At 39.0% G+C, this 20,546-nt stretch overlaps 1 protein-coding gene across 2 annotated transcripts in view; it reads left to right on the top strand.

The window, feature by feature from the left end:
- The first annotated feature begins 3,584 nt into the window (after positions 1–3,584).
- Positions 3,585–20,546, top strand: part of NSUN3 (NOP2/Sun RNA methyltransferase 3) — a 64,573-nt gene continuing 47,611 nt past the window's right edge. For both annotated transcript variants that reach the window (XM_022581973.2, XM_022582059.3), the window contains exons 1-3: positions 3,585–3,726; positions 4,536–4,645; positions 14,591–14,934. In XM_022581973.2, coding sequence (XP_022437681.2) covers positions 3,712–3,726; positions 4,536–4,645; positions 14,591–14,934 — 469 coding nt within the window. In that variant the 5' untranslated portion in view covers positions 3,585–3,711. The remainder of the gene's footprint in view (positions 3,727–4,535; positions 4,646–14,590; positions 14,935–20,546) is intronic.

Here is a 20,546-nt window from a genome sequence, read left to right on the forward strand (position 1 = left end):
ACAGTGTATTAGGTAGAGTTCCCTGTGCTATAAAGTATGTTCCCATCAGTAGTCTTTTTTTTTTCGGTACGCGGGCCTCTCACTGTTGTGGTCTCTCCCGTTGCGGAGCACAGGCTCCGGATGCGCAGGCTCAGCGGCCATGGCTCACGGGCCCAGCCGCTCCGCGGCATGTGGGATCTTCCCGGACCTGGGCACAAACCCGTGTCCCCTGCATCGGCAGGCGGACTCTCAACCACTGTGCCACCAGGGAAGCCCAGTTGTCTATTTTATACATAGTGTCAATAAATTATACGTGTCAATCCCAATCTCCCAATTCCTCCCTCCCCTCTCCTTTCCCCCTTGGTATCCATACATTTGTTCTCTACGTCTATGTCTCTATTTTTGCTTTGCAAATAAGATCATCTATACCAGTGGTCCCCAAACTTTCTGGCACCAGGGACCTGTTTCATGGAAGACAATTTTTCCACGGCTTGCCCACCTCTCACCTCCTGCTGTGCGGCCCGATTCCTAACAGGCTGAGGGCCGGTACCCATCCGTGGCCCAGGGGTTGGGGACCCCTGATCTATACCATTTTTCTAGATTCCACATATATGCGTTATTATACAATATTTGCTTTTCTCTTTCTGACTTACTTCACCCTGAATGACACTCTCTAGGTCCATCCACGTCTCTACAAATGACCCAATTTCGTTCCTTTTTATGGCTGAGTAATATTCCATTGTATATATGTACCACATCTTCTATAGCCATTCCTCTGTTGATGGATATTTAGGTTGCTTCCATGTCCTGGCTATTGTAAATAGTGCTGCTATGAACATTGGGGTGCATGTGTTTTTTTGAATTATGGTTTTCTCTGGGTATATGCCCAGTAGTGAGGTTACTGGGTCATATGGTAATTCTACTTTTAGTTTTTTAAGGAACCTCCATACTGTTCTCCATAGTGGCTGTATCAATTTACATTCCCACCAACAGTGTAGGAGGGTTCCCTTTTCTCCACACCCTCTCCAGCATTTGTTTGTAGATTTTTTGATGATGGCCATTCTGACCAGTGTGAGGTGATACCTCATTGTAGCTTTGATTTGCATTTCTCTAATAATTAGTGATGTTGAGCAGCTTTTCATGTGCCTTTTGGCCATCTGTATGTCTTCTTTGGAGAATTGTCTATTTAGGTCTTCTGCCCATTTTTTGATTGGGTTGTTTGTTCTTTTGATATTGAGCTATATGAGCTGCTTGTAAAGCAGTTCCTTAAAACTCAGTGTGGAACCTTGTTTATTCTTCAGTAGCTATTTGGTGTTGGTTAGGGGAAATCCATTAATATTCTCATGATACAATGATATTGATTTTAGATAGATTAGAAGGTGAAATGAGAAAGATCAAACTAAAGAAAAAAGGGAGAAAGAAAAAGAAGTAGCTCCCCTCTGTGGGAAGAAATTTCCAAGCAATGGAATCACAAACTCAAACAATTGATCGCATAAAAATTTAAAATATTTTCACATTTAAAAAAAATTTATTATTTTATTTATTTATTTTTGGCTGCGTTGGGTCTTTGTTGCTGTGCGTGGGCTTTCTCTAGTTGCAGTGAGCGGCGGCTACTCTTCATTGAGGTGCGCAGGCTTCTCATTACGATGGCTTCTCATTGCGGAGCACAGGCTCTATCTAGGCGTGCGTGCTTCAGTAATTGTGGCACTCAGGCTTCAGTAGTTGTGGCTCGCGGGCTGTAGAGTGCAGGCTCAGTAGTTGTGGTGTATGGGCTTAGTTGCTCTGCAGCATGTGGGATCTTCCCGGACCAAGGCTCGAACCCATGTCCCCTGCATTGGCAGGCGGATTCTTAACCAGTGCACCACCAGGGAAGCCCTATTTTCACATTTAAAATCAAATGATTGTAAGAAAAATTGGCAAAGTAGTTGAAAATGTGATATGGTTAACATCTCAAATATAAATAGCACTGACAGCTCTAGATAAGTGGATATGAGCAGGTAATTTAAAACAGGAATAAAATAACTAATAAGATTTGAAAACCTACCTAGACTAAGGACATAATTAAAAATTATAAGATTATCAGACATGCAAAGATTCATGAGCAAAAATGTCTATCAATAATAGGATAGCTAGTAAGTATGTTAACTCCATACCTTCAACTACTATGCAACTTCTAGAAATTATGTACTGTATATGAAGAATTTTTAATAAAATAAAATGCTTATAAAAACAAAGAGGATACATTATACATAGTCTTATCAAACTTGAAAATGCATAAAATTAGAGAAACACACCAAAATGTTAATAGTGATTATCTCTAGTGGCATTATGCATGATTTTCATTCTCATAGGCTTAAAATTTTTTTTCTTCAATGAGCATTAGTTTATTTAAAATTCAGAAAACAGAAATGTGCTAAAGAAATCACAAAACAATATAATAGAACAAATATGACAGCTTTCCAAGCATAACATATCCCCTTTCCCTAATAGAAAGATAGTAAATATGATTTCTACTACCTCCTTTAAAGTTTTTTATATGTCTACATTGCAAATATACTACCACATTGATTCACTAAATGCAGCAATCTAATGAGTACAGAAAAAAAAAAAGTATATAAAATCTCTGAGGCTAAAAGGTAGACTAATGACTTTTCCTTAAACTTTCAACAGAGTAGTGCATTTAATCATCTCACTCCTTGGTACTATATTTTCTTTTGCACCAAATCTAAATTCATTTTTAGATTATTGGGTAACCTGTTTAAATAAATAAATATATTAAGCTTCAAATCACATTTGGGGTAATGAAATTTATCTTTTTACATGGTCCTAAGATTTGCACCTATATTATACACTATACTGATATTTGGAGCATCAAGGGTCTCAAAATTATAATGGACATTAAATATTAGGGACTACTTTCCTGAGAACCAGTAACACTTCCCCTAGTAAAGGTGGGTGAGGAGGGTCATTTTTTAGGGTGTAGGGTGTAAGGTCATTTTGGTCATCAGGCATTTGGTATCAGAACTTGATGATAATCACGAAGATCAAGATAGTGAAAATAATACACAGTAGCAGCTAACATTTGGGCATTTACTATTCCCTAGTCTCTATGCTAGACGCTTTACCTGTGTATTTCAATCAATTTAATCCTTTAACCCTCCCCATTAAAAGAGAGATATTATCCCAATGGGCCATCTCTAGGAAATGAGTGACAATATCTTTTTCATCATATCCGTTCTTTTATCTTGAGTCCTGAATATCTGGGATAACGGGGGTCTTCGGATTTGGTAGATTAACAGTAACTAGCTTCGCCTCTGGGAACATCTTAGAACAACGATCATACAACGTACCTAATAGTGACAAACACTTCCATCCTTTTACTGAGCCTCAAGCACACAGCACTGAGAGACTGTTCAGCGTGAGGCGCGACTTTCTGAAGACAGACTGCCCAAGGCTCCGCCCACGGGCTCCAGCCACGCCCTCGGAGCAGGTACGCACCGCCTCCTTCAGCCACCGGCAGAAGTAGCTTTGCGCTTGCCTCTCGCGGGACCTAGGGTTTTTGGCGAGATTTCGATAACTCAGGCAAAGCAGAATCTCGCGAGAAGCTGAACCGGAAAAGTAAGGGATGGGAGAGAATTCCGGCGAAACTCGGGAAACAGGCAGAGCTTTTGGTTCCCTGCAACCTTAAGGTGCCCGGTGGTCTTGACTTCTTGTTTGACCTCTACTGACGGAATGATGTTGACCCGGGTGAGGGCTGGGATCCAGCCGGGTGCCTGTGACTGAACCAGAAACTTTATCGACCGACGGCGTGGCGAGGGAGGGGGCTGGGATGTGGGAACTTGGTGATCGCTGGGTTTCTCTGGCTTCATTCCAAAGCTCTAGGATAATGCCGAGTGTTTTGACGTGAGCGGTCTCTGTCGTTTTCTCCCAAGACTCACATCCGCCTCAAATAACCTGTCTGCAGTCCCGCCTGCAGACTTTAATATCCACTCCTTTCAGCTTTGAGCACAATGCAACCTCTTGGAGGGCTGAGACTCTGTACTGTCCTGGGAGCTTACAGGATAGATATCTGTTACATAGGTAAACTTTTCTTGGATTAGTAAATGAAATAGAACTGCAAGGACGTTTCCACAGGAAACTAGAGTGACTTTTCTTCTAAATACATTTTATTTTGGAATAATTTTACATTTCCAAAAAAATTGCAAAGATAATAAAGACTTCCTGTGCCCATTTCACCCAGTTCTCCTAATGTTAACATATAGAGTGGCTTATTTAAATTAATTTCGTTCCTTTGACACACATTCCTGTGTTAACACCGCAATTCTGCTTTACCCTTTGCTTTACATTTGAGCAATAATCATTTGGAGAAACCTTTTTTTCATAAGTAGATAATCAATACAGTTTTGTTATGTGTGAGGTACAACTCCTGTTGTAAGAACTAGTAATTATCAGGGGGAAAAAAGTGTTATCTTAAGAAAAAAACTGTACTGATAATGTTGAAGTTCAGTAAATTGGTAACATCAGAGTGTGTCAGCAACCTTTTCTTATCATCATAGCTGAAAGCAAAATCAGAGAGGAAGGTTGCAAAACAGATTTGCAAAGTTGTATTGGATCATTTTGAAAAGGAATATTCCAGAGAACTTGGAGATGCCTGGCATACAGTAAGGTTAGTATAATTCATCTCTTGATGCTTTATGATAGAACAAGAAATAAACCCATCTGGGGGAGGGGTGCTGTGAAGATAAAAGATAAAGGAATCTAAACCTGGTTTCCATTTCCTGCTGAGGCTTCAGAAGGGAGAAGGAGGAAGAAATAGATTGGCTCATGGGAAAATGGAAAGGGTAGAAAGAAAACTTTGTAGTGATAATTTTGTTATAAGCAAAAGTTGGTATGCCCTTGCCTTAAGAAATTGCTTTGATCTTTGAAACAGGACTGCCCACCAGTTTGACAAAATTAATTATACTGTAACAGAAAAATCTGAAAGAAAAATTTTGAGGATATTTAACTAGTTTCTGGAATTCAGGAGATAATGCAACAAGTCTTTAAAGCCAACACTGCTTTATCTCAGCTGAAGTCACTTTATTTGGTAATCACATTTCTTCCCCATATCTATAGCTGGCTGTGTTTTGAACACACATGCCTGTGCACACACACACACACAAATGATTTAAATGTATTATAGAAAACAGAAATGAGAAATATTTAATGCCTATATGTGAGAGAAGTTCGATTTGTATGTTTAGTGAGTTTTGTGTTTGGTCAGTATGTTGCTCTATGGGTTCTTTACACTGAGTGCCTGATACAGTATACCATACACTGTGAAATACAAAGAGCAAGACAGTCCCCAGGACCAGTTTTCAGACAGTCTGTTCATGGAGGAGGAGGCGCATGATTAAAACTATATAAACTGCTAATTCCATAAATATCCCAATAGAAATAGGCAGGAGTACCTAGTCTTTTTTTTTTTTTTTAATTTTATTTATTTATTTTTGGCTGTGTTGGGTCTTCGTTTCTGTGCTAGGGCTTTCTCTAGTTGTGGTGAGCGGGGGCCACTCTTCATCGCGGTGCGCGGGCCTCTCACTGTCGTGGCCTCTCTTGTTGCGGAGCACAAGCTCCAGACACGCAGGCTCAGTAGTGTGGCTCACAGGCCTAGTTGCTCCACGGCATGTGGGACCTTCCCAGACCAGGGCTCAAACCCGTGTCCCCTGCCTTGGCAGGCAGATTCTCAACCACTGTGCCACCAGGGAAACCCAGGGAGTACCTAGTCTTATCTATCAAAGCCTGATGGTGCCAGCAGAGACCTGAGGAGAAGCCAGGTCTTGGTGATTTAATAAAGTATGAAGTGGTTCTGAAATAATTTTAGACAAACTGTTTTAGAAACTTGTAAATACTGTAATGTGAAAATGTAGTTTATAGTTGTAGTTTTATTTCAAAACTAGATTTTTAAATGGGTGTCTTCTATCACAGAGAAGAAAGGAATGAATAGTGAAGTGTGTAATTAATTCATGAGGTTTTCAGTATGCAGAGTTACTCAAATAGAATAGCCAAATAGCCAAACACCTATGGAATGCTTATTATGTGCCAGGCAATACTGACTTTTTTTGACCCTTAGAACAAACCTCTGAAGTTTGTTTCCCACTTTTCACCTGAGGGAACTGCACAGACTTTAAGTAATTTGCCGACGTTCACTCAGCTAGTAAGTGGCAAAACTGGGATTTGTGCCCAGGCTCTCTCGTTCATGAACTCCCATGGCTAACCCCTATTCTATATGCCTCTCATACCTGGGATGTAATTAGGCATAAATGGATGATTTAAAAAAAAAAACTTAAAGAGGTCTATTGTCTTCAGACTTTATCTGGCTGCTCAGACCCTGTAATGAGTTATTTTTCTATTTACTGTGCTCAGACAGATTTATAAATTATTATTTGACCCTAACCAAAATGAGCAGTCCATTTAATTAGCCATGCCTTCTGCTTCATCTACCTTTTTGTTGGGTTTTCATGGTAATTTAAGTTTTGCATAAACATGTGCTAAATTTGCCATAGGCAGAATAAAGGCTTTCTCAGCTTAGAAAGTAGTCTGAGCATGGAGGATGGCATGGAGAAATAAGAACAGAAATACTTTTGTTTTTTAACTATTTATTTGCAAGATGTAGTCTTGTGCTTGCAGAGTCTATGTACTTCCAGGGAAAGGTGAGTGCGTTTTTGTGCTATTTAGAAAGCTAATAATTTACTCAGTAGTTTTAGTTTTCTGTAGCAGTGGGGTAGGTTTAGTGTTTATTTTAATTTTATCGTTTTGTAAAAACTTCTTGCCATCACACTCTTAGCAGCCCTTTGAAGTTGGGAGTTTACCCGGATTCAATTTTTGCCCTACTTGTTACCTACATGTTCTCCTTAAGGTGAGCCCATTCGTGGCATGACTCTAAACTTCCCTCATGTGCTGTCATCTCAAGTGATGCAGCCCTTGCCAAGCTTCAGTGTTTTCTGATAACTTTACTTAGTTTCGTACCAGGCAAACTCAAAAGCAGATTATTATTTTCCCTTACCAAACCTATGTTGCCATTTGCTGCTTGCATATTCTATCTCAGTTGAAGGCATCACTGTCAATTCAGTTTCCTTTTTCCTCCTCCACACTTTTACTACCTTTTAGTGAAGAATGAACCTTATTCAGAGATAGGTCTGACATTTGCCCTCAGCTCCTTGGAGGTGATCTCTAAGCCCTTGGAATGCTCTGCCTAAAAGTCTGGGGGCTTGGGCAACATGGGGGAGTGTAACAACGTGATGTGAGGTGGGGGCTCTGGGCCACCGTATCAGCTAGGGCTCCTGCCTCCAACCTCCAGAGGGGCTGGAGACTGAAGGTCAGCTGAGTGGGTAGTCAGTCATGTTTGTGTGACTGAGCCCCAGTAAAATCTAGACACCAGGACTCCCTGGTTGGCAGTACTCCTGTGCATATTGTCACACATCGTTACGGGGAAAGGTTATCCTTGTCCATGATTCCACTGAAGAGGACAACTGGAAGCTTCATGCTTTGAACTGTCCTACACTCTGCATCCTGCATCTCTTACCTAGCGTGATTTTAACTGTAATAAGCTGTAACCATAACCATGAGTGTAACAGTGAGTTATAGCTTATAATATAGCTAATAAAATTGCTTTTCGCTAATAATCAACCTGAGAGTGGTCTTGGGGAACCCGAACTTAATAGTTGGTGTCAGAAGTAAGGGTGGTCTTGGGGTCTCCCTAACTCTGTACTACCACCACACACCACTACCCTGCCCCCGTCAAAGTCTAAATGCCCACCAAGTGCTTTTGCTTTTACCTGAGAAGTTTCTTAATTTGGATCTCCTTTTTATCATCACTGTTACTATTTAGTTAGGCCTTCATTGTTTCTTACCTGACATTGCAACAGCCCTTTTCCATAGTCTCTCCCCTTTAGTATTTGTTTGTTTGCTTAGTTTAGCATCCACTTTTATGACACTATATGCCAGACAGTGTTCTAATCACTTTACAGATGATAACATAATCCTGTACAACGCTTCGAGGTAGTTATTATTATTTCCATTTTATAGATAGGAAAGCTGAGGCATGCAGAGGTTAAGTAACTTGCCCAGTGACACGCAGCTCACATTTGGAAAAGCCCTGGTAGTTTCTCTTACCCACTCTGTCATGCTGCTTCTCAATGCTGCTGTATTGCAATGTGTCACTCCTGGGATACTCACCTCCTCTGCTCCCCCACTGTCTGCAGTATTACATTTGGACTAAATGTCTTATCATGACTAGACGGGCTCCGCCATCTTTTCAGGCCAGGAATGATGCTCTCCTTTTTCCCTCTGTATAGTGGTTAAAGTGGGGGTTCAGATCCCACCTGTGCATCTTGTAGCTTGTGACCTAGGAGAATTCTTTAACATGTCTGTGCCTCACTACCCTTGTCTGTAAAGTGGGAAAAATAGTATCTGTTTCATATAATTATTTGGGAAGAGAAAGTGAATTTACATATAAAAATGAAGTGTTTAGAATATTGTTTGACGTATAGTAAGCCCTCAGTACATGTGAGAATTATTTTTATTACTATTGCTGTTATTCTTCATCAAGCTGTCCCATATGCGCTTGGCAAAATTAGTTCTGCCCTTTGTGTTTCCATTGCATTTTGATGATACAGCTGTTGTAATTTGTTCAAGGTTGTATTGTCATAACTTACTGACTTGTCTCTTCCCTGACAAGGGAGGGTCTTAAAGAACCAGTTATCTTAAGGCTTGTGCAAGTGGTCTACGTATGTATTCACAACTTAGGCAGTGTTTATATACCAGGCATTGTGCTAAGCATTGGGAATACAAAGATGGATTATATATAGTCTTTCCTCAAATATATATGAGGGGAGGATTAATTGTAAATCTTTATGAACTTTGGAAATTTTGTGTGTACTTTGTGGAAGGCAAAAAAAAAAAAAAGCCATAGTTAAGTCTGACCTGTCTGTAAATATATATATATATAGATTTTTTAACATTCTCCTCATTAACCCAGAGGTCACATAGTTCACATATAGCAGTAAAAAATATTATATAACCAGATTGCATTACCAGAATGAAGGGTGGGGTGGGGGTGGAGTGGGCTGGTTGAGGAAAACAGAAATGAACTAGTATCTAGATTTCTATTTTGACCCTTATTTGGCTTTACACACATTTTCAACCTTAATCTGTGCACACCCTGTGTAGTAGTAACTTTTAGCCCCTTTTAGAGTCAGAGATTAGAAAAATTTCCGGGTGTCTCGGTTTATGGCCAGTCCAAGCCTGTGCCTTGAAAGTCTGTGCCTTTTCCTCTACCAAGTGTGCTGCTGTGAAGGGTCTGGAGTCCCAGTCTTGGGAGTGTATGCACATGTCTCCTGATATAGGGACATAAGGGACTTCTTGTGTGCAGTCTTTTCAGGCTTTTGTTGTCTCCACCAAACACAAACCTCCACTCAGGACTTCCAATCTGAGGTACTGTGGCTAACAAATACGGACATAGATTGCCCTTCCGTGAGAAACAAGGAGGAAACAATGTCAAGAAAGAGTAGGAGGCAATCAGCTCATTATTAGACACTCTGAAGAATAGAAATAAAATGGCATGAAAACATACCTTGATGCACTTCCATGAGTTGATTTATTCTTGATTTCTAAACCAGACTTTTAAAATGATTGAATGAGCGCCCTCTAGTGGGTAGTGATAGCAATAACACAAGAGGGATTTCTGTATTTTAACCATGAATGTTTAGTGGGTTCTGTAATCTGTGCATTTATACAGAACTAAGCAGTTGTGTTTAGTGATGTGTAGATAAGATAATATTTTATCCTCATCATTAGTTAGGAAGGTAGAATGGAGTATAGAATAGTAAGAGAAAAGAAAATCACAGCAAAGTTGAAAATCATGTTATCATATAACAAACATTGTCCAAATAATATATTGTGCAATTTTCAAGGGATATGTGAGCACAGGCATGTTATAGCAATCAACTTCCAGATCCTCGGCTTTCATGTATGCTTTTTCAGGAGATTACTCCGCTCCCCTGTTGCTTGAGGGGGTACTTATTCGCCTTTACTAACCTGCCCTTCTACATTGTCTTTGTCCCACTTTACAAGAAGGGTCACACTTTCACCATCCTGACTCTTCCACACTGCATTCCTCCAGGGTGTCAGAACTCCCCCTGCCAGAGACTATTGGACTATAATTGTAAATGACTAAGGACTACCAAATTCTTTGACAGGTCAGATGGTCTCCAAGTTTTGCTTTCAGCATAAGTAAAGGACCTCCAATTGAGTTGTCAGCCAACAGATTATTTAAAATATTTTTGAAGATATGTCATTTAGTGATTTGAGATCATAACTCAGAAAGAATTATAACAAAACGGAGACATTGTTTTAACAAAATATATTTAATTCTCACCTATTTATTTAAGTGAAGGTTTTTCTCACCCCTTCTAAAAACTCAAAATAGGAATTGATGTTGAACCCTGATCATTATAGCACTAGGTAATATTCATTGCTGGATGTATGAGGGAGAAAAAGCTCATTTCATTAAGAGATTCATTTCCTATGGGGTTTCCCTGGTGGTGCATTGGTTGAGAGTCCACCTGCTGATGCAGGGGACACGGGTTCGTGCCCCGGTCCGGGAAGATCCCACATGCCGTGGAGCGGCTGCGCCCGTGAGCCATGGCCGCTGAGCCTGCGCGTCTGGAGCCTGTTGCTCCGCAACGCGAGAGGCCACAACAGTGAGAGGCCCGCGTACCGCAAAAAAAAAAAAAAGAAAAGAAAAAGAAATTTCCTATGAATTTTTATGTTTAATTATCAAATTATTTATAGATTATCAAATCTATAAGTTATTTTGATCAATTTTGTACTAGTAATTTTATTGGTGACTAATGCAGAAGTTACCATAAAACACAGAGCTTTAAGGCTACAGTGAAAATAAATTTAGTATATACACGTGTGTGTGTGTGTGTGTGTGTGTGTGTGTGTGAGAGAGAGAGAGAGAGAGAGAGAAATATGATAGGGTAATAAAGATTAAAAGCACAAAAATGTATTCGGATAAAGTTATATGGGGAAATAAAATGTAAATAAAAGGGAAAGGAACAGTGTAAAATTTCCACCTGTTCAAGAAGAGTCAGTCCATGAATTTTTAAATGGACAGTGCTGGGTTTCAAAATCACTCTGATATTTAGGTTCCACTGGATAGATTTTAAAAAGTAGTATAATTTGTCTTTTAAAATGTCAATTTTTACAGTATGCTGGAAATGACATCCTTAAACATATGGTGAAGATTTTGATGTCAACTTAAAATGTTCCAGAGGGTACATAGTTTTTTTCAAAATGGTATCAGTGGAAGTACTAGCAAAATATTTGCAGGTCACTGATCTTCTAGGTCCCCGTTCTGCTGACTGATGGTGTGCTTGCACTTCTGGCCTTGAAGTTTATTAAGTGACGCAGCTTCAGACTCCTCCTCATGAATCTTGAGAGGAGACCTGGAGTGTGGCGCCTGGCCAGTGTCTTCTTGAGTCTTCTAATATGTGCTCCCTCCACTGCCTGCTGGGCTACTTGCCCATCCATCAGAGCTTTTGAAGTGAGTAGCCACCAGCATCAGGGCATCCCACCAATGCAAGCGCTGGAGGGTGTGTGTGTGTGTGTTGGGGGAAGACGTGGTTACTGGCAGGTGGGTGCTGAGACCCACGTTAATACACAGCTTTGCTTTCGCCGGGCCGGGAAGTACCAGCCCGAGCAGCCTTAGCAGTCACTTCATTGAATTGATCCTGTTGCAGCTGGTTCCCAAGGGCTGCGTATGTCAAGCTTCAGGAAGAATGGGGCCACTGGCACTAGGTGAGGGTTGGAGTAGAAATTCTCTTCTCCTTCGTGTCATATACCACTTGTGCTACAGTACCAGGGCCTCACACTCCTATTAGGCTTTAAAGCCAGCGGATTTTGAATCAGGGACTTCTCTTTAAACAGTGATGTGACCTTGGGTAAGTTGCCAAATCTCTGAAAGCCTCAGTTAGCTTGACCTCTAAAATGAGCATAATAGCTGCCCCTCACGGTTGTTGTGATGGTGAAATGAGGTAAGCATGCAAAAAGCACATAGTAAGCATCTGATCAGTAATTTTTATTATTATTAATATTATCAGGGTGACATGGAGTGGGTGGATTGGGTGGTAGATAGAGAGGCTTCCCTGGGGAGATAAAGCCTAAACTGCCCCATGAATAGCAAGTAGGAGAGTTAAGTCTGGCTGAAGGGGGTGAGAGTGGAAAGGTCATTCTAGGCAGAGGGAACAGTCTATGCTGAGACTGTTAAAGGCTAAAGAAAACTTGCTCCAGGAAATTCAGGTAGTTCAGTAGGCTGGGTGTAGGTGAAGAGGGATCAGAAAATTTATTTGTTCTGAGCAAGGGCTTATTTTATCTAGTTGTTGAAGAATGAGATAGAATAATTTCTGAAGATTCCTGCCTCACTCTGCCATAAGTACATGTTTTTAAATCTAACAAGGCTCCCCCCCCAGAGTCTTTCAATGACTTCTCATTTATAAGAATTTTAAATTTATAAGGTAATATTTTAAAACTTTATCATCTTATACTTGACCCACATAACCTTCTGCCACATTAGACTACTTTTAATTCCCCAAGTGCACTGTCTGTCATACCTTTGTGCCTGTACACGTGCTATGGCCGCTATGGCCTTTGCCCTGGAATTTGTATTTTCATTTCATCCTGTGGCTAATTCCTCCTCATCCTTCAAGATTTAACATATTGGATAATGTACAAGAATCAGTAGTATTCCTAAACTAACAATCCTTTTATACAGTAAGGTTAAGTGAAATATGCAAGATTAATAATCTTTACTAAGGGGTCTGAAAGGAAGTGTGAATAAATGGAGAAACATATTGTGGTGAAAGTTGGAAAGAGTGACTACAATAAAATGTTAATTCTCCCCAAATTTAGTGCATTTAATATAATCCTAGTCAAAGTTATCTATTTATCTATACAAATATTTTATAAAATATTTTTAATTGACCAATTGATTCTCATGTTCATCTGAAACAATAAACATTCTAAGATAGCTTTGGAAGTTGTGAAGAAAGAAAGAAAAAAGGATGGAGATTTGCCCTGCCAGATATTAACCAATTGAAAGTATATAAAGCCAATTGAAAGTGTCTAGCCCTTGTTAGCTAAGGGATGGACACATGATTTAAAACCAAGCCACTTTAGTCTGTATTAATAAAATTATGTTTCTGAGCATTATTTCCCTGTTACTACATGACTCAAAACTCTGGATAGATATTCATCCAGTTTGGAGAGGAAGATTAGGATGGACTGACATAAGGTTTACAACCGTGGCGTTCATAGATTTCCTTTTAGGGTCCAGTGTAATGCATTGGTTCCCAAAGTGTGGTCCTGGGGATCAGCGCATCAATATCACCCGAGAACTTGCTAGAAATGCAAATTCTTAGGCTCTACCTCAGACCTACAGAAAGCCCTGGGTGGGGCCCAGCAGTCTCTTACAGGCACTTGATGCACGCTAAAGTTTGTGAAGCATGTTTTTAAAGAGATTGTCATCCTCCGGTACAGCTGAAACACTGGGCTTCTGTGATGCACCATCATAGTAAGAGGCAGTGAAAAGAACAATTTCACATGTTAGCCTCATCTGAAATTCGCATGGCACACATCCAGCGTTGCAGGTGTTACATTTCAATTCAGTCATTCTTCACATAGGCCACACCAGGGTGAGTAGCAGCTGGAATTTACTTAATTGACTGTGGTTAATGAGGCTCCCAAATAGTTAGAAAGGTCAGCTTGTAAATAAATATTTCCTGCTGTATCATTTGTCAGTTGATGTGAGCTTGTGATTGTCAACAGATCTAACTGTTGGACCAAGTAAAAAATGAGGACGGTAAGTCTGTTGGAGAGGTGGGGGCAGGGAAAGCCTGCACCATCAATCCATGAGTGATTTTTAAACCATCCTTGGTTTTGTATCATCTGATTCACTGATTGCCTCATTAACTCTGTTACTGTAGTGTTCACTGTAGTTAGCTTTCCATACTTTTCTCTTCATCAGAGGAAAACTTGAACACTCATTCCTTTAAGCACCCTTTAATGATAGTTCTTTTCCATTTAATATTAATAGACTCAGGTTTTAAAATTTGTCTCCAAGAAAAACTCTTCCTTGCACAAAGAGTGATAGACTAAAATCTATTTTGATGGATTTCGAGGTATGTTAAAGACAGGCCATGGTTTTTTGGCAAGATAATCTGCAGGGAGGGACTAGACTGAGGCAAGTGAGGCATTACTCTTTGGTGCAGAGCCCCTAAAACTTTGTAACCAAGGTAAATACTGTTTTAATGACCAAAACTGATACAGAAGAAAAAAACCCACGATGAACAAAATATCAAAGTTTTAAATATAGACAGGAACATAACAGTACTGGGTTGAGCAATATGGGAGCCTGAGGCAAAAGAAAAAGTCTGTAATACTACTCTTGGCTCTGAAAATCACAGGTAAGTAAAGTGTAAAACTAGGACCACATTCCCTCACTTAGTAATATAAGATTGTATTGCTGTGTATAATATTAATATCCCTCTGTTTTTCTTTTTCTCTCTAGGGATATACTAACATCTCCATCATGTTGGCAATATGCTGTGCTTCTTAACCGATTCAATCATCCTTTTGAACTGGAAAAGGATTTACATTTGAAGGGCTATCACTCACTCTTTCAAGGATCTTTACCCTACTATCCTAAATCAATGAAATGTTACCTTAGCAGAACTCCACACAGAATGCCTTCAGAAAGACACCAAATTGGAAACCTAAAAAAATACTATCTCCTGAATGCTGCCTCTCTTCTCCCAGTACTGGCTCTGGAATTGAGGGATGGGGAAAAGGTTCTGGATCTGTGTGCTGGCCCTGGAGGCAAATCGATAGCTCTGCTACAGTGTGCTTATCCAGGTAATATACTTTTCTTTTCATAACTGACAACTTTTAAATATCCACATGTTACAAAATACTTTTAAAGTATGTGGGGAGAAATGTAAGACTGAGTTTGCAGACTTTGAAAGCCTAAAATCCAGGATAGTGTGGAAAAGAATGGAAATATTAGCTGAGGAAATAGTGTAAATAACATTTTTTTTCCAGCTACTTAATTGGCAGGTAATTGGGAACAAAACTACAACATTTTGTGAACACAAATCTATCAGATAATGTCATTAGCTGATAAGCTAATGACAAAGATTTTTAAAATTTTATTGTTACTTTTACATTTGAGAGTCTTGTATTGATATCCTTGTCATACTTCTGTGCAATAAAAACATATACATTTAAAACAGTATACATTTAAAAACATATACATTTAAAATCAATTTTTGTATCATTGGACCATAAGGTTCTAAGAGAGTTCTGTCCAATAGAAATATAACATGAAGTACATATATAATTGAACATTTTTGAGCAATCTCATTAAAAATAGAAACAAGTGAAATTAATTTTAATAATACATTGTAACCCAATAAGTCCACAATATTATTTGAACATGTAATCAAAATAAAAATTATTAATGAGATATTTTGTATTCTCATTTTCTTACAAAGTTTTCGAAATTGGTGTGCATTTTACACTTATAGCACATTTCAGTTTAGACTAGCCACGTTTCAAGTGCTCCTAGCCTCATGTGGCAAGTGGATGTAGTATTGGACAGTGCAATTCTAAAGATTTTAAAAGTTCTTCTGAAATGACTTATCATTACTATTATTAGTAGTACAAAAATGATGAACTGTATGTAATATGCATTTTTATATATATTTGTTAAAAGTAATGCATTCATTATAGTTTCTTAATGAGACGATGGGACATTTAAACTATTACTTTAGGTTTACCTGAATGAAAATTACTTATGATTAGATAAGACAGGGCTCAGCATCAATTCTGTCTGTTTTTTGTTTGTTTGATGGTTTTGTTTTTATAAGTGCAAATGCTGTTCACATAGATAAAAAGATGGTGGGAATTGTGTTATAGTAATCTCACTAGTTCTTTAAACTCCTGAATTATAACCCTAAATCACATAGATATCTTTCACCAAGCATTATTTTAATCATTTACTATGTGAACGCTCTTTAGGTCTGTTTTTGATTTTGAAGAAGGCAAAGGATTAGAAACCATCTCAATTTAAAAAGGCTGTGTTGCCTAATTAGGAGACGCACTCACTTTCTCAGCCAAAGCACCAGTGTGTTGAACTGCCTTTGTTTGGAGGGCTATGGAGATTTCTATGCCCTGGAACAACTTGTAATAAGATACTGGATGGGTGGGAAGCTTGCTCCTCATTTGTAAAGTTGGTGAAGGGCCGTTATCCTAGGAGAAGCCCTGACCAGAGGTGTTCTCCTTTTTTAAGAAGTTGATGATCTGAAAATTAATTCTTTTGAAACTATCTAAGCCTGCTTATCCCTTAAAAAGTTGTTATGTATCCCCAGGGCATGCATATGCTAGTTTGAGGACTGCCACTTTATATCTTCCTTTGATAGCATTCCTATTGAAATAGATTACAAACATTTTTATGAGAACTGTGAATCCAGTTGTACCAGGCATTGGTACAAATTTATCAGTTAACTGTATATTTAGGTGAAACCATACTGTGTGTTTTCAAATTGTGGTTAAAACTCTATTATTGAAGCTTGCTGTATTGTTTTGTGAGAAATCACAACGAAAGAGATTATTTATTTTGTAAGGTTATTTTATTTTACAATTTGAGCTGAAAGTGAAATTTTATGGAATCATGTTATAAGGAGTATTATTACTTTCACTGTGTGTTCTTTGACAGTACTCTTATTTTGTTTGTTGCATCAATTTTGAATATAGAATTTTTAGTATTGTGAAAGATGGAAGAGAAATGCCAAATTTGGGTACCATTTTGAAAAGAAGACATTTTAATCCTAGATTATCCTCATTAGTAGGCTATAAATGTTTTACATGTTTATGGTAAGGAAATTCCAGATTAGGAATCCAAAGGCAAACAGATATATTCTAGGAATTTGAAGTGCAGAAGAATCGTCCTGTTCTTACATCAAGGGCAATGAATTACAGGCAGTGTTCCAAGTAAAGTAGCTTTTCATCTATGAAGGGCTAATGATAATGGTTTACTAAGAAGTACAGATGTCTTCATGCTGATGCTCAAAGCCCAAATTAGGTTAGCTACAGTGCTTGAATTTGGAATGCAGAAGCCATCTAAAAAAAGCTTTTATAAGCAAAGCTTAAAATGATGGCTGCACTAAGTGTGCATTTATCCACTGAATTTCTTTAGATCAGTACTGGCCTTTATTCTGAGCCAGGAGGCTCACAGCTTTGAATGATTAAAAAGCTCGTATTTTAGGATGATTAAAAAAATTAGTCTACTTCTCTTCTGGTCCAGCTGCTCCCACCTGTTAGCACAGTGAGGGATTGTCCACTGTTTTTTGTTCTGCTTTTGTCAGCATAGCCTTCATAATGTCCTGGTGTTGATAGAAAAAGAGAAAACAATTCTAAGTAGGAAAGCATTAACATATTAAGAATGACCCAGCTTGATGGAGTGGCTTCATCAACTTTCTTGCTGAGGGCTGGCATGAAATTCTCTTTTCTGTCAGTAATACTCTTTTTACATTAAGTTAGCCCTTGGTGGTTGAGAAGATTAGAAAGACTTCTTTCTTTACTGAAATTGCTTTTGCCCTCCTTCCTGATCCCTCATCTCCTAGAACTCCCTGCATTAGGTGCACCTTCTTTTTGGAAATCATACTAACAATGACCATTTTGGAACATGTAGCAAAAAAATAAAACATAAAGCCAAGACTCCAAAATGCTATTCCTGAAAAACCACAATGACTTCTTCAAGAATTTTTTAAATTCACCCTCTTTTCTACTTAGCTGAAAAAAAAAAGATTTGGTTTATTTTTGACAATTTAAGCATGAAATTCTGTCTCCATGTAGTGAGTCTTAGTATATATATGAATCTTGGATTGTGATGCCTTACATTATATACTTTAAAAAGTTTAACCAATCTAAGCCTATTTCAAATAAAATCTATGTCTAGACCAAACAATAATATAGTATAAAGTTATATTTCATCTGAGAGTTATTTTTAAATGCTGAATTGAGAATCTTGACTAAAGCTACAATTTAATGAAAAGCTTCCCTGATTTTCATGTTTAGCAATTTGAATATTCTTTATTATAATGTCATGTTTCACATCAAGTCAGCCACATTTAGTGAGCACATACAATGTGCGAGGCATTGGATGGTAGGTGTAGAGCTCTGAAGGATATAGAGATACCTAAGACTTCTGTTTCCTGTGGTATGACAAACTATGTATTTTAGCCAACTCTCCTGCTGAAAATAACTTAAAAATATGGGATATAATATTAAAGAAAAACAAAATCTTTTTAAATGTGTCAATGATCTGCAAATACTCAGTGGCCAAAAATTAAAATATTGGGAACCTAGGAGGTAAATCGAGCATTGAAGCTGGCTTTTCACTTGAGAGCATTTGCTTCCCCCAAAAACTTGCACGTTGATTTCTAGTGCTTCATGAACATGTGGGAATAAAAAAGAAGCCAGAGCCTGCTCAAATAGAGCATCTATTAGGAGACTAACTTACGTAAAGCTGAGACTCCAAAATGCTATTCCCTCCAATAAGGTAAACTAGGAAGAAATTGTCCTTTCCAAGGGACTGAAAGGAAAGCCTGTCTTCAACTTTGGTGGTGGGAGAGGAATGGACATACCCTCTGAAATTTTGTAACCACAGCTAAGCCAGTATAGACCATTACGGTGAAGTTGCAGAACGCTGGAAATAAAAAACCATCTTAATAGCAGCCAGAGAGGACAAACTATTTACCTTCAAAGGACAACAGTTAGACTGAGGATTGACCTCTGAATGTAATAATGGAAGCCAGCTTTCGGAGGAATGATGTTTTCAATGTGCTAAGAAAAGATGACTGTCAGTTCAGAAATATGTTCACCAAAATATCCTTGAAGAGCAAAAGTGAAATGGACATTTTGTTAGACCAAGAGAGAGCAAGAGTATAAGGTTGTCACCAACAATTCTAGAGGAAGAGGGAAAGCCATACTAGATGGAAGATAGAAGATACAAAAAGATATGGAGAACAAAGAAGATGGGAAATATATGGGGAAAATCTAACAGTCGTTGACTATGGAAGACAATGATAATAACATTTTATGCACTTAAAAAATGTAAGCCCAGGACTTCCCTGGTGGCACAGTGGTTGAGAGTCTGCCTGCCGATGCAGGGGACACGGGTTCGTGCCCCAGTCCGGGAGGATCCTACATGCCGCGGAGCAGCTGGGCCCTGTGAGCCATGGCCGCTGAGCCTGCGCGTCCGGAGCCTGTGCTCCGCAACAGGAGAGGCCACAACAGTGAGAGGCCCACGTACCGAAAAAAAAAAAAAAAAAAGTAAGCCCTAATAAATCCCAAATACATAATGTCAGTAGCATCTTATTTAGGAGGAAGTGTTATAAGATTCTTATATCTTTTAGGAAAAATGGTGGCGATTGCCTTAATTTAGATTTTTCTTCTACATATGCATGTTAAAATCTTTAGGGTTACCACTAAAAGAATAGAAGTAGAATGTAAAATATCTAAATCAGAAAAAGAGAGAAATGGAATGAAATTAAGATGTGATTCTTTCCTTTGAGGCTCCTTAGTATTGTCAGACAGGGTGGAGACAGGGTATGACTTTGGGGGTTGTCATGGCCCTGGTTTACACACCATCACAGATATGTTTGGCTTCACGTTTCCTGCTACCCTTCACCTTAAGGCTTGAGCCACTTGAATTGTTTCCACACTGGAGAAACCCTAGCAAAGGCTCAGGCCATCCTGCAGTTTTCTGCTGCTATTGCTACTACTGCCACAGATTGGGGATGCCTTTGGATGGGTGCCAACTAACAAGTAGAGGTCGCCACACCTGAGTGCTTGCTGCACCTGGGCTGGGGACTCTGGCTTCCTTAGTACTTGCTGGGAGGGGCCAGATAACACAAACCTGAAGTGTGTGGGAGTTATCAACTCTTGGAATGGACTTTAACCAATGAGAGGCTGGATACAGGAAGAAGCCAGTAGATTATTTGTTCTTCGTCTCTACTTCACTAAACGCCAGTTTCTGACAAGGGTCTGTAATTTCAGACTATGGACATATCCTGAGAGACTGAGCGAAGCTGTAGCTAGCTTTATTACAAACCCTCTTATATTTGCGCTCCCTCCTTGCATGATTTACTTCCTTTTTTTCTCTCACTCTTGTGTCCCTGGGACTGTACCCCTTCTATAATGTAAACTTTTGTCTTAGACTGTTTTCTAGCGATTTCAGGCTAAGACAGAGCTTTCAGACACCTATCCATAAGCTGCATTAGTGAATCCTCCAAAAAACCACCCAAAAAAACAGTGTAAACTAAATAAAAAAGAATGTACTACCTGTACAAATGCAGCTTTAAGGTGATTTTCTACTCCTTTCCCCACTAACAAAATTGATGCCATCTCTTGAGCTCCTTCTACATAGAAATTTGGAGCCCTGGTAGTGGCAAAGGTAAGCAATG

Source organism: Delphinapterus leucas, chromosome 4 (genome assembly GCF_059928025.1).
Source record: "Delphinapterus leucas isolate spDelLeu-1000000601 "Yukka" chromosome 4, BTC_Dleu_Yukka2, whole genome shotgun sequence".
NCBI lineage: Eukaryota > Metazoa > Chordata > Mammalia > Artiodactyla > Monodontidae > Delphinapterus > Delphinapterus leucas.